The 13,567-nt window shown below is 46.8% G+C and overlaps 1 protein-coding gene across 6 annotated transcripts in view; it reads left to right on the forward strand.

Annotated features, from left to right (window-relative positions):
• Window positions 1-13,567, forward strand: part of TOPAZ1 (testis and ovary specific TOPAZ 1) — a 141,524-nt gene that overhangs the window by 92,614 nt on the left and 35,343 nt on the right. For all 6 annotated transcript variants that reach the window (XM_025190288.2, XM_025190286.2, XM_025190283.2 and 3 more), the window contains one exon: window positions 2,718-2,882. In XM_025190288.2, coding sequence (XP_025046073.2) covers window positions 2,718-2,882 — 165 coding nt within the window. The remainder of the gene's footprint in view (window positions 1-2,717; window positions 2,883-13,567) is intronic.

Here is a 13,567-nt window from a genome sequence, read left to right on the forward strand (position 1 = left end):
TTTTTGAATCTCTCTTCATATGAGACCCGTTCCAAACTGCTAATCATTTTTGTTTCCATTTTCTGAAACTTTTCCAATGCCAATATATCTTTTCTTCAGATGAGGCGACCACATCCATACGCAGTGTACAAGATGTGGGCATACCATGGTTTTATATAGAGGCAATAAGATAGTCTCTGTCTTATTCTCTATCCCTTTTTTAAATGATTCCTGACATTCTGTTTGCTTTTCTGACTGCCGCTGCACATTGATTGGAAGTTTTCAGAGAACTGTCCACAATGACTCCAAGATCTCTCTCTTGAGTAGTTGTAGCTAAACTAGTCCCCATCTTTTTGTATGTATAGTTGGGATTATTTTTTCCAATGTGCGTTACTTTACATTTATCAGCATTAAATTTCATTTGCCATTTTGTTGCCCAATTACTTAGTTTTGTGAGATCTTTTTTAAACTCTTCACAGTCTGCTTTGGTCTTAACTATCTTGAGCAATTGAGTATCATCTGCAAATTTTGCCACCTCACTGTTTATCCGTTTCTCTAGATCATTTATAAATAAGTTGAATAGGATTGGTGCCTGTACGGACCCTTGAGGGACACTACTAGTTACCTCTCTCCATTCTGAAAACTGACAATTTATTTCTACTCTTTGTTTCCTGTCTTTTAACCAGTTATCAATCCCCACGAGAGGGCCTTCCCTCTTATCCCATGATAACTACTTTACTTAAGAGCCTTTGGTGTGAAGGACCTTGTCAAAGACTTTCTGGAAATCTAAGTACACTAGATCCACTGGATCCCCCTTGTCCACATGTTTGTTGACACCCACAAAGAACTCTAGTAAGGCATAATTTCCCTTTACGGAAACCATGTTGACTTTTCCCCAGCAATGATGTTCATCTGTGTGTCTAACAATTCTATTCTTTACTATATCGTCAACTAATTTGCTCAGTACTGATGTTAGACTTACTGATCTGTAATTGCAAGGATCACCTCTAGAGCCATTTTTAAATATTAGCATCACATTAGCTGTCTTCCAGTCATTAGGTACAGAAGCTGATTTAAAGGTTAGGTTATAAACTACAGTTAATAGTTCTGCAATTTCCCATTTGAGTTTTCAGAACTCTTGGGTGAATACTGTCTGGTCCCAGTGACTTGTTACTGTTAAGTTTATCAGTTTGATCCAAAACCTCCTCTAATGACACCTCAGTCTGGGACAATTCCTCTTATGTTATGTTATGTTATGTTATGTTTTATGTTAGTTTGTTCTTGAGGGCAGTGGACACCAAAATGACACATACCAGGGAATTTTTCCTCATAACAATTAAAGGGGGAATGTGTTTACAGTGTCACCACATTTGCCTGTGTCAATACTCTTTTCATCTAAACTATGTGCCTTTTAATAATCAGTTATATGATATACATTTTGCATATAAAATATTGGATAAAAAATGTAGAACCCTACTAACACCATTCAAGCACATAGCACATTTTAATACAGTAAATATAAAAGAGTAATATAGTATAAAAGTGTTAATTATGCTAAACTCAGGTAGAGGTGGCAGCTGGGTTTTTGTGGGCTGGCTTTTCTATGGCTGGCTTTTTGGTTCCAGAAAGCTTTAAAAGGAGTTTATCAGTCTGTTCTCCTGCGCAAATCTTTGAACAGTAGAGCTCCCTGTAGCAAGTCACTGCATCATTAAGAGCCCAGGAGACTTTGGCAGATCATTCACAAAAAAGATCACCATTCTTTTTTCACCATTTCATCCAGCAATCCAAAGAGATGGGAGAGATTTTTTGTCATAAAACTCCTGTCTTCCTCTACATTGTCCTTATCATCTGTGCTTTCTTCAGATATCTGTTGTTGATCCAGATCAGTCAGTCAGTTCAGCATGAGACTCCAACAAGTCCTGTACATCCTCCTCCTCCCCACCTCAAAACCAACATCCTTTGCCAGCTTAACAATTTCTTGCTCGAGAGCAGGAATGGCATCATATCCTATGAAGCTGTGTATTGCATCTGGTCATGCACAGCTTGAAATGGGGTTCAGACATTGCAAAATGACCTCTTCCCACAATGTGTGAATGCCATTCAGGGTGTTATAGTTCAGTTTGTGGGCACTTACATTATGCAGCTGAAGAAGAATCTTAAAAGGCCAAATTTTCCTTTTGACCATAAGCTTTACATTCAGGGACAGCATGGTCTACAAACCACTCACTGAAAACCACTCCACCTGTCCCTCCCCATATGTAAATGTGTAACCACTGAAAAATTCAACAGTTACATGTCTACAAAAATACATGCATTTTAACATCCCTAGTTTCTTCCCGCCCAATTCTGCCCTTTCCTCCGAGCTCCCTCTCCGTACTCCATCCCTGCTCTTTCTCTTCCCTCCATGTCTCCTGAATGGGTCTAACTGCTGATTAGTGGTAGACAGGATATACTCGGAGAGAATGGGAGAGAGAAGTCAATAAAGAGAGAAAGTCTAAATCCAAATTTTGAACCCTACATTATTCGTGCTAGAAGAGTGTAATGACCCTCTAAAAGAGACAAGCTGTTATAGCCAATTTCAGTACCATGTAAAATGTTTAATGAAAACCTAGTAATTGTGTATTTTTCTGTGAAGTTTTGAAAATTCTCTTCCGTGTCAGTATTCAGTAGAATGTTCATAGCCTATTACTTATTATACCCAATTTTAGTTCAAAACAATTCTGTTGTGTTTACTTCAGAGTCCGAATGGATTATAAATACACCATTGTGGCCCTGTGATAGAATGGATGTCCTTAATCGACACAATCTTCTGTGTTCAATTGCATGTGAATATTTGACCAAGAATCTTTGTAAACAAGCATTTGAAGTTTTGCAGAATCTACCCGGTTTCCAAAATTGTTGTGGTAAGTAAGAAAAGTTAGTGTTAAGAGGCAACAAATTAAAAGGGAATCTGCTACTACTAAACATGGTTTCTATCCTATCTGATTTTCTGATTCAATTTTTTAAAGTGCATTGCAGAGTAGTACACATTTAGAACTCTTATTTCGTCAGAGGAAGCTTGACAATTCAGAAATAAAATAGATAACTGTACTTAAATGCATAACCCAAACAAAAGCAACCGCAAGTTGAGTTACTTTATCTATCTTCTTCTCCTCCATATTCTTAGCAAGTCCCAGTTCCCTGAAGTCTATGAAAACATGGCATCATTCCTGTATATCTCCTAAGGACATTAGGCAGTTTACAAAGTGGGATGGAAAATATCACATTAGTAACCATTCTATCACCACCACCTACCATTCCCCAAACCAGTGGATGCTGAAAACACCTTCCCGCACTTCCTTTGTCATCCTGCTCCTTTGGCCGTCCTGTACGCAGCTGCTCCCCATAAAAATGCTGATCAAGTACTCAACTACTCCCAGAATAACATCTAAGGAAAGGCATTCATTTCCTAGTCTTTCCATCACTTTCCCCATCACAGCAAAATTTATTCAGCTTTTCAGCGTCTTCACAAGCCTGTTTAGACTTATAAGCCCCTAACAGCTAAGGAATCTACCAAAGAGCTGAACAGCCTCTGAGAGATTGCTGTGGGAGTGAGGAAGGGAATCTTCATTTCTCAGCAAAAACAACAAGGAATCCTGTAGCACCTTAAAGACTAACACATTTATTTGGGCACAGGCTTTCATTGGCTAGAACCCTCTTCATCAGATGCATGAAGAGGATATACATGTGCCAGCAATAATACTCTCTGCCATGTATATTGGCCATGCTGGAGTGTGTCTACCCAAAATAATAAAATGTTCTTCAAGGAGTGTCTCTGTACGTGCTCCATCTTAGGTGTCTGGGTGCCACTGTGTGCTTTGTTAGAGATTTTTGTTAGCAGTGCCCTCCAGTAGTCTGTGCATGTGAAGCAGGCAGCACGTGCAGTGCTGCTACTACATTTGTGCAGCCAACTGTCCCTTCAGTTCCTTCTCTGATGGCAGCATCAGTTGGAACCACAGTTGCTCTCCAACTTTTACTTCAAAAGACTAGCTGTTTCTTGTTAGTATAGTTAGCATAGTGGTTTTTTCATAGTTAATAGTTAAAATAGTTATTATTTGAAAAAAAAATCTTTTTTCTTCTTAAGGCCATTTTTTGCCTTGGCAGTCTTTCCTCCCTGGAATGCCAGGTACCCCAGGCTTTAAATGCTGCCTGTCTTGCAGGCTTTCCATTCTGGTTTCTGACAGGCGCTCGTGGTATGCCTGGGGCAGGCTCATGCCATGGCCCAATGCCAGCACTGCAAGCAGTAAACAGCCCGTATGCAGAAAGCTGTGGAGCTACAACTGAAGCTCATCTCCCTGAAAAACACCATGAGGCCGGCCTCGGACCTGGAGGACTCCACCCCACCTCGACAGCCCTCCCTGGTGGCTGTGTCTGAGAAAGTGGCTCCCTCAGACTCCGGTGTCAGGAATTCTTCCCCTGATCAATCCAAGAAGAAATCCCATTCAGCAAGTAAGGTGACTCCCCCTCAAAAAAATGAAGATAAACACCCAACATTCCCCCTTCACCAACCCACTTTAGGGCACTGGACAAGGAGGTACTGGGACCATCTGGCACCAACGGTTCCTGAAGATCCAAGGACCTCACAAAGGCAGTTGAGAGGGCACTGGAAAAGCCTAAGTCAAAGTCGGCACCACCAGCACCACCCAGCTCTGCTTGGGTACCAGTGAAGGCAGAGTCAGAGACGGTTTCTTCAGACACTCTGTCAGCACCGAAGAAACCTAAGTTGCACTCGGTGCTGTCGGTACCTATGCCACCCCCAGTACCGAGGAAAACACAAACACCGGGCACAAATGACCACACAGTTGGTACCATCTGCACCGCAGGTTACAGTGGTTCCACCCTCCATGCTCCCTCTGGCACCGCACCCTTTAACAACGGTGGAGCTCAGAATGATGTTCGTGTTGACCCTATTACTTGGAACCGACGGCATGCCCACCTCTAGCAGGTTTACCCTGTCCACTCCTGCAGGTTCGGCACTGCCACTATCGAGTGATGAAGACAACAAGCCCCTGGTGGGTGCTCGTTACACCGAGGAACTCTTCCCAAAACAACCTCAACAGCAGCAGCAAGTGCAGCAAGCTCCACCTCGATAGCTGCCCCTTCCAGTGCCAATGCCAGCCAACTGACCATACTGGGATCTTTGGCGTCCTTATAGAGTCTAGCAACCACAACAGATTCATCCAACCTCACCTGTACCACCTAGAGCAGGGGTGGGCAAAAGGGCCTCCGCAGGCCAAATCTGGCCCGCCAAATGGGTGGATCCAGCCTGTGGAGGCCATGCTGTTCCCCCGTCCCCAGGCCAATTAGGTGACGATGAGGCTTCTGTCTCTTCGCTTTCATCAACATACATCTCATCATCTTCCCCCAACAATACCTTGATGCCCCTTCCTCCTACAGCAGGAGACAACTTTTAAGTCGTTCCAAGAGATTTACAAGAGGATGGCCAGTGTCCTACAGGTCTCCCTAGTCAGCCTCTCTGAGAGGCAGCACAAACTTAACCAGTATATTGCACACTACTCCCGCAGCTAAATTGGCCCTGCCCATGCACCCAGCCCTCATGGCCCCTGCCAAAGCCATCTGGCAGATGCCAACAACAATATTGCCAGTCTGCAAGAGGTCAGACCGGAAATATTATGTCGCACCACAAAGGGCTGACTTCTTGTTCTCATATCCAGTCTCTAATTCCTTGGTGGTTGATGCTGTGAACCAAAGGGGGAAACAGAGTATGACTAGGACCTCTTCCTAAGGAGTGGAAACTCCTTGACCTGATGGGGAGGAAGCCATGTTGTTCTGAATCCCTTCAACTACACACATCAAACTACACAGCCATGCTCACCAAATACACGCACCACACTTTTGAGTAGATGGCACATTTTATTGACTGTTTTCCAGAAGACAAAAGAGAGCAGTTCAGAGCCAGGCACCCTGATTTCACGCATGGCCCTTCAAGCTGCTCTAGATGCCTCTGACATGGCATCTCGCTCCAACACAACAGCAGTGATGTTGAGGTCATCAGGGCTGCACCTGTCTAGATTTCCTCAGGAGGTGCAGTCCACAGTAGAAAATCTTCCCTTTCAGGGTTCTACGTTATTTGCTTACACCACTGATGCTTCCCTTCATTCACTCAGAGATTCCCTGGCCACTTTGAAGACGCTAGGTATTCATACAGTAAAGTGCAAACAGGGAAGAAGCTTTACTCAGAGGTACAGCTACACCTTTTAGCCAGGTGTAAAGGCATTTTGATAACAAGGAGGCAATGCCAAACCAGACAGAGGAAAACCCCTGACCACCCCTCCACCTCTTAGCCATCAACTTCCAGACAACATTTTGAAGCTCATGTCAAGAGTCTGGTAACACCTCTCAGTTTAAGGTGACCACATCCTGATCATCTATTCCGTCAATGTCTAGCACGTTTCTGCTGTCAGGAGTTCTCCATCATGACTGACAGATGGGTACTGGACGTTATAAAGAACAGATACTTTATCCCCTTTTCTTCTACCCCCCTTCCTACCTACTTTTCCCATCCATCTTCAGGGACACATCTCCATAACATTCTCCCACAGGAGATCAACCGCCTCCTCCATCTAGGGGCTGTAGAACCCATCCCACATTGCTACAAGGGAAAAGGTTTTACTCCCACTACTTCCTCACATCAAAGAAGTTGGGGGGGAATGGAGACTGATTCTCGATCTTAGGAAGCTCAGCAGATACATACGACCATAATGGTTCAAGATAGTCACCCTATCCACTATAATCCCCACGTTAATCAGAGGACTGGTTGTCAACTCTCAGCCTCCAGGATGCGTATTTCCACATATCCATTCACCCAGCACATCACAAGTACCTCAGATTCGCAGTGGGTGATGCACACTTCCAGTGCACAGTGCTGCCATTTGGACTCTCCGCTTCCCCGAGGGTCTTATCAAAGGTGCTGGCGGTCATTGCTGCACATCTGCACAGACAAGGTGTTTCAATATTCCCTTACCTCAACAGCTGCTTAATAAAAGCAACCACAAGACTAGAGGCACAAAATGCAATCTCCCTAACCAAGACTCTATTTCAGACCCTTAGCTTACAGATAAATCTCTCCAAGTGCAAACACCACCCAGCTCAGACAATGGAGTTTATCGGCACTCACCTTGACTATGTGGAGGCCATAGCCTCTCTCCTGCAACAAAGGTTTCAGACTATATAGGGCCTCTCTCATCATTGGCCCAAGCCAGTCCATAAGTCCCAGCAAGGACTTGCCTGCAGTTACTAGGACACATGGCGGCAGCCACTTCAGTAGTATTACATGCTAGACTGCATATGAGCCCCATGCAGCAGTGCTTAAGGAAGGTATACAAGCCACAATACAACAGCATCAACAAACTGGTATCGATCCCAACCAGAATCAGATGCTCCCTGGACTGGTGGGCAGACCCAAAAATCGTGTGCGTTGGGGTACCTTTTCACTAACATCCCCCATCCGTGACCATCACAACAGATGCTTCTTTCCTGGGTTGGGAGGTGCATTCAGGTCTTCTCATGATCCAAAGACAGTGATCCCCACAAGAATGCAACCTGCACATAAATGTATTAGAACTCTGGGTGGCATTCTATGCATGCCAACATGTCTTACACCGCATACATAACAACATGGTGCAGACTTTTATGGACAATCAAGTGACAATGTTCTACAGGCGGGGGGTGGAGGGGCAGCAGATCCTATGCTCTCTGCACAGAGGCCATCCACCTCTGGACTTGATTCATAGCAGATGACATATGCCTACTGGGCAAAAACAATCTCACTGCCAACAACCTCAGCAGGAATGTTTAACTCCAGTTACAAATGGGAAATGGACTTCACGGTCCTCCATCAATTGTTTACCACTGAGGGTGTCCTACAGTGGACTTGTTTGCAACCAATGCCAACAAAGTGTGTCCACACACAGGCATTGGCACACGCTGCCTGGGGGATACAATACAATGGAACACACCTCTCCTTTATGCCTTTCCTCCAATTCCACTCCTCCATCAAAATAAGATCAGATCCAACCACAGAAATCCTTATGGCTCTGGAGTCGCCCAGGCAGACATGGTATACTTAGCTGCTTCAGATGTCCAAGAGATGACCGTGGTGGCTCCTGCTGCTTCCTCATCTCATAACACGGGAGGGTGGGTGAGTTCACCATCCATGCCTCCAGGCACTACACCTCCACACATGGTCCTCAATGGCTCACCTCTGTAGAAGCCACATTCACTGATCAGGTCAAACATATTTTACTGAACAGTTGCAGAATAACAATCAGAAACTCTTATCTTGACAAGTTGCAAAGGTTCTCATTGTTGTAAGAACAAAAAGGCCTAGATCCAGCCACCGTGCCTCTGGCAGGCATTCTACAATACATCGTAGAGCTTAAGGAGTTGGGCCTTGCATTCAGCTCTTTAAAGATCCACCTGGCAGCCATTACAGCTTTTCATCAGCCGATGGATAACAAATCAGTTTTCACCCTCCCAACAACCAAGTGTTTCCAAAGAGGCTTACAGAACACTTCCCTGCCTATGAGGCCTCCTGTTCCAGCCTGGGACCTCAGTTTAGTCCTTCAGGTTCTTCTTCGAGTGGCCCCGTGGGTGCTCCACTCCAGGTGTCGGGTCCCGTCCCGGCGCCGCGAATCGGAGAGCTATCAGAGCCGTGGTCCGCCGGACCGCGCATGCGTGACTGCCCGAGGCGGCGTTCGCGCCTTTGATGTGTTGTGCGCGGTCCGGCTTGCTCAGTTCCTCTCAGCCGCCCTCGGTCGCGGACGAGAGCTCCTACTTGTCAGTTTCACTTCGCAACAGCTTTTTCAAAGAAGCCTTCACATTTGTAAATAGTTCAGAGCCTGATTAGTTAATTAGTTCTTGTTGGTTTTTACTTAAAAAAAAAAAAAAAAAAAAAAAAAAAGAAGAAGAAAGAAGAAGAAAAACGGACTGGATCTCACAGCCAGTTGAGGGGACAAGTGGAGGAGAGTACTCAATTTCTCCCTCCTCCTTAATTCACTATGCCGGGATCCCCCGGTTTTAAAAAATGCTCCGTCTGTCAGGACCCTATGCCGATATCAGACGGTCATGATTCTTGTGTGAGGTGCCTGGGTGAGACGCATGTCCCCCACAAGTGCACTCACTGTAGCAAGTTAACGGCGAGGGCTCGTAAGGACCGAGACTTGCGCCTCAAACTTATTCTTTATGGCAAGGCGCTGGAGTCCGATGCCATACCCGCCTCTGGCATAGCAGCCCAGAAACGGCGGGCAACGTCTCCCGGGACAGCCGTTACAAAAAAGGCTAAGGTGTCCCCAGCTCGATCGCTGCCAGACACCACTAAAACAAGATGCCCTGACGAGGCATCTGGGTCAGCAGTCCCAGGACAGAAACGGGCTCCTGGTCAGACGAGACCGGCACCGGCTCCAAAAACCGCGCAGAAACCAGCATCGGCAGGAGCGCGAAAGCCGGCACCGCCAACTGCCGCCCAAGCGGCGCCGGCGGCGGAGATTTTAAACCCCTCGGTGCCGAGCCGCCAAGTCTCTCAGGCGGCACCGCTGGCTGATCTGCCGGCACCGGGCTCTTCGTCGGCACGGTCAACGCTGCCCCCATGTGGCGATACAGAGGCATTACAGCCGCGTGCGGCACCGAGCTCTCCACCAGCAGGAGAAATTGACAAGGCTTCACTGCATTGCAAAGCCGCAGAGAGAGAAACTTACAGGGCGCTTTCCCCATCGCCTACCTTCTCTCCAGGACCGTCTCCTTCTCCACCCAGGTACCGAAGGCACCGGGACTATAGTCTTTCTCCATCTTATCAAGTGCTAAGAGGACCTTCCCATGGGGACACGGTCTATATAGAAACAAGACGCCCCCCATCACGTTCTCGCTCCCCAAGGAGTTCATCAAGGCATAGATCACCTAGGCGGTCGCCACGACGGATCTACTATATTCGCAGTTCAAGATCCTCCAGATACTCTTCACCAGCACGTTCTGACCGTTACTATGATCGCTACCATAGGGCTGAATATGATCGCCCCCACCCTGGTCGCGCTACCCTATCTTATAGGAGTTCTTCACGTAACTGTCTATCACCCAGTGCGCAGCACTTACCAGAGCGTCCACAAAGATTGTTTTCATCACCTCCATCAGAAAGCTTAACCATCCATCAGGATCACTCAGAACCAGAAGAGGGCCAACTGTCCGAGACAGAAGATCCTCGGCCACACGTTTCTCCAACTGACTGTCCTTCGTCGTCACCGGATGAAGCAATGATTCCAGATGATGCCTCTCCCTTGGATGACCTGAAGCACTTCCAGGACCTATTCAAAAGGGTTGCAAACACACAGGAAATACAGTTAACAGACGTTCCCATGAAGAAACATCGTCTTTTAAAGAATTTGCGACAGCAACAACGGGCAAGAATCGCCCTCCCTATCGATGAGGCCATCATGGAAGTGGCAGACGAAATATGGCAAACCCCTACATCGGCTGCCCCAACTAGTAAGAGGGTTGATAGAAAGTATTTCGTACCTGCTAAAGGACTGGATTTCCTTTTCAACCACCCCCAACCCAACTCTCTTGTAGTTGAGGCGGTACAGCGGAGGGCTAAGGCTCCTCAATATAAGAATACAATCCAAGACAAGGATAATAAAAAATTGGATGTGTTTGGAAGAAAGGTTTACTCTTCGGCTACGTTATTGTTACGAATCGCAAATTATACAGCCCACCTTTCTAACCACAATTTTGATAATTACTCAAAGCTTACAGAGCTACTACAATATCTACCTGATGCCAAGAAACCCTTACTGAAAGCCATAGTCCAAGAAGGATATATAGCCTGTAATACTACTTTGCAGATGGCCATGGATGTGGCCGACACAGCTGCACGGGCCACAGCTACGGGGGTCGCAATGAGGCGGTCTTCCTGGTTATTATCTGCTGGAACTCCACGGGAGCTTCAGAATAAAGTAGAAGATCTACCCTTTGATGAACAGAAGCTTTTCGCTAGTAACACCGACGAAGTTCTTCATTCTGGCAAAGACTCCCGTACCACTTTACGTACCTTGGGAATGTACACACCTCCCTATAAACGTAAACGTTACTATCCTTACCAACGGAGGTACGATTATGCATTCAATAAGAATCAATCACGTCCCCAAAACAATCAGCGCTTCCGGCAGCGTCCTCAACGTAAAAGATCTCAAACGAACCGTTCATCCAATCAACCTGCACCTAAGCAGCAAATTTGACTTTCCCGTCGAGGATGCAAGCACGACCCCCACGTTCAACGTACCACAGGACTCTTTACACATGTTTCACCATCGATTAAAACGGTACCTCCCTCACTGGTCCAGTATCACCACGGACAAGTGGGTTCTGGAGGTGGTACAATTTGGTCTCTCCATCCCCTTTCTATCCATTCCCCCCACCACCCCTCCTACCCCGTCCCTTTTCAGGGACCCCTCTCACGAACATTTGCTGAAACAGGAAGTTCAGCGCCTACTGAATATCGGTGCTATAGAGAGGGTACCAAGTCAGTTCCAGGGAAAAGGTTTTTATTCCCGGTACTTCCTTACCCCAAAGAAGACAGGAGGGTGGAGACCCATTTTGGACCTACGCAAGCTAAACCGCTACCTCAGGAAACATCGCTTCAAGATGGTGACCCTAAATGCCATCATTCCGTCGTTGAACAAGGGAGACTGGTTTGCAGTCCTCGACCTCCAAGACGCCTATTTCCACATAGCGATCCATGTGGCACACAGGCGTTTTCTCCGCTTCCAGCTAAGTCAAGAACATTTCCAGTACAAAGTACTACCCTTCGGCTTGGCATGTGCACCCAGAGTTTTCACCAAAACTTTAGCGGTAGTGGCTGCCCACTTGCGCAGACTGGGAGTGACAATTTTCCCATACTTGGACGATTGCCTCCTAAGAGGTCAAACATATTCAGAGGCCAAACACATGGTGACAACAGCCTCTCAGGTTTTTCACTCTCTGGGTCTACTCATAAACATGCAGAAATCCTCGCCAGAACCTACACAAGATCTGGTCTTCATAGGAGCGAGGCTCGATTCGAGAACAGCGCGCGCTTATTTACCTGCCGAACGTTTTGCCGCCATTCAAGATCTTGTTCACACCCTGACGTATGCTCCAACGATCCCCGTCAGAGTACCGTTACAACTACTGGGACACATGGCCGCCTCAACAACTATTGTTCAAAACGCAAGGTTACATTTTCGCTGCCTTCAACACTGGCTGAGTACAGTATACACTCCGATGAAGGACAGCATTCACAAGGTGGTGGCGATACCGTCACATGTACAACAATCCCTACAGTGGTGGACCAAGCCGACCAATGTTATGGCGGGCATTCCTTTTCACCGTCCGCAACCGTCGAAGCAAATAACAACAGATGCGTCCCTTACTGGCTGGGGAGCGCACATGGACGACATGACGGTTCAAGGTCGCTGGTCCCCGCAGGAGATGCTCTTACATATCAACATTCTCGAGTTACGAGCAATACGTCATGCATGTCAGCATTTTCAGTCCCATATAAGGAACACGACTGTCAGAATCCTTACGGACAATATTGCCACCATGTATTATGTAAACAGACAGGGAGGGGCTTGATCCCGATCTCTCTGTATAGAAGCGATGCACTTGTGGAACTGGTGTACCCGCATCAATACCATCCTAACAGCTTCCTATTTGCCGGGTGTCCAGAATACTATTGCGGACTCACTCAGCAGGCTGTTTCCCCACGACCACGAGTGGGAACTTCGCACGGACATTCTACACGGTATTTTCGCCCAATGGGGGTTTCCCTCAATAGATCTGTTCGCTACTGCTGCCAATGCCAAGTGCCCCTATTATTGCTCCAGGGCAGGGATCGGACATCGCTCCTTGGGAGACGCTTTTCTCCACAATTGGGGAACGGCACTGCTATACGCCTTTCCCCCGATCGTCCTAGTTCCCAGGATCCTGGAAAAGATCACTGTAGAAAGGGCTCGAGTAATTCTCATAGCCCCAGCGTGGCCACGGCAGCCTTGGTATTCAGTACTCCACCAGATGTCCATCAGGACACCGTATACCCTTCCTCTGCTTCCGGATCTCTTGACTCAGGACAACGGCTCCCTTTCCCATCCGAAACCCGAAACATTACACCTCACGGCGTGGATGCTCGCTGGTTCAATCCAATCGAACGATCATGTTCGCAGAGAGTCAAGGAAGTATTAGTACACAGCAGAAAAGATTCCACTCGAAAGACCTACCTCGCCAAGTGGGCCAGATTTGAAACGTGGTGTAGCACTGATGGTAGGGATGCTTACGTCGCAGGAATATCCCAGATACTTGATTACATTTTACACCTCCACGACACGGGCCTTGCGATAGCCTCGCTGCGAGTGCATCTAGCAGCAATTAGTGCTTTTCATCAAGGTCAGGATGGGTTTTCTGTATTTGCTCATCCCATCACAAGGAGGTTCCTAAAAGGACTTACAAATCTCAACCCACCACCACCTTCCTGGAATTTAGACTTTGTTCTGGATTCCTTGAC

This window comes from Pelodiscus sinensis, chromosome 2 (genome assembly GCF_049634645.1).
Source record: "Pelodiscus sinensis isolate JC-2024 chromosome 2, ASM4963464v1, whole genome shotgun sequence".
Classification (NCBI taxonomy): Eukaryota; Metazoa; Chordata; order Testudines; family Trionychidae; genus Pelodiscus; species Pelodiscus sinensis.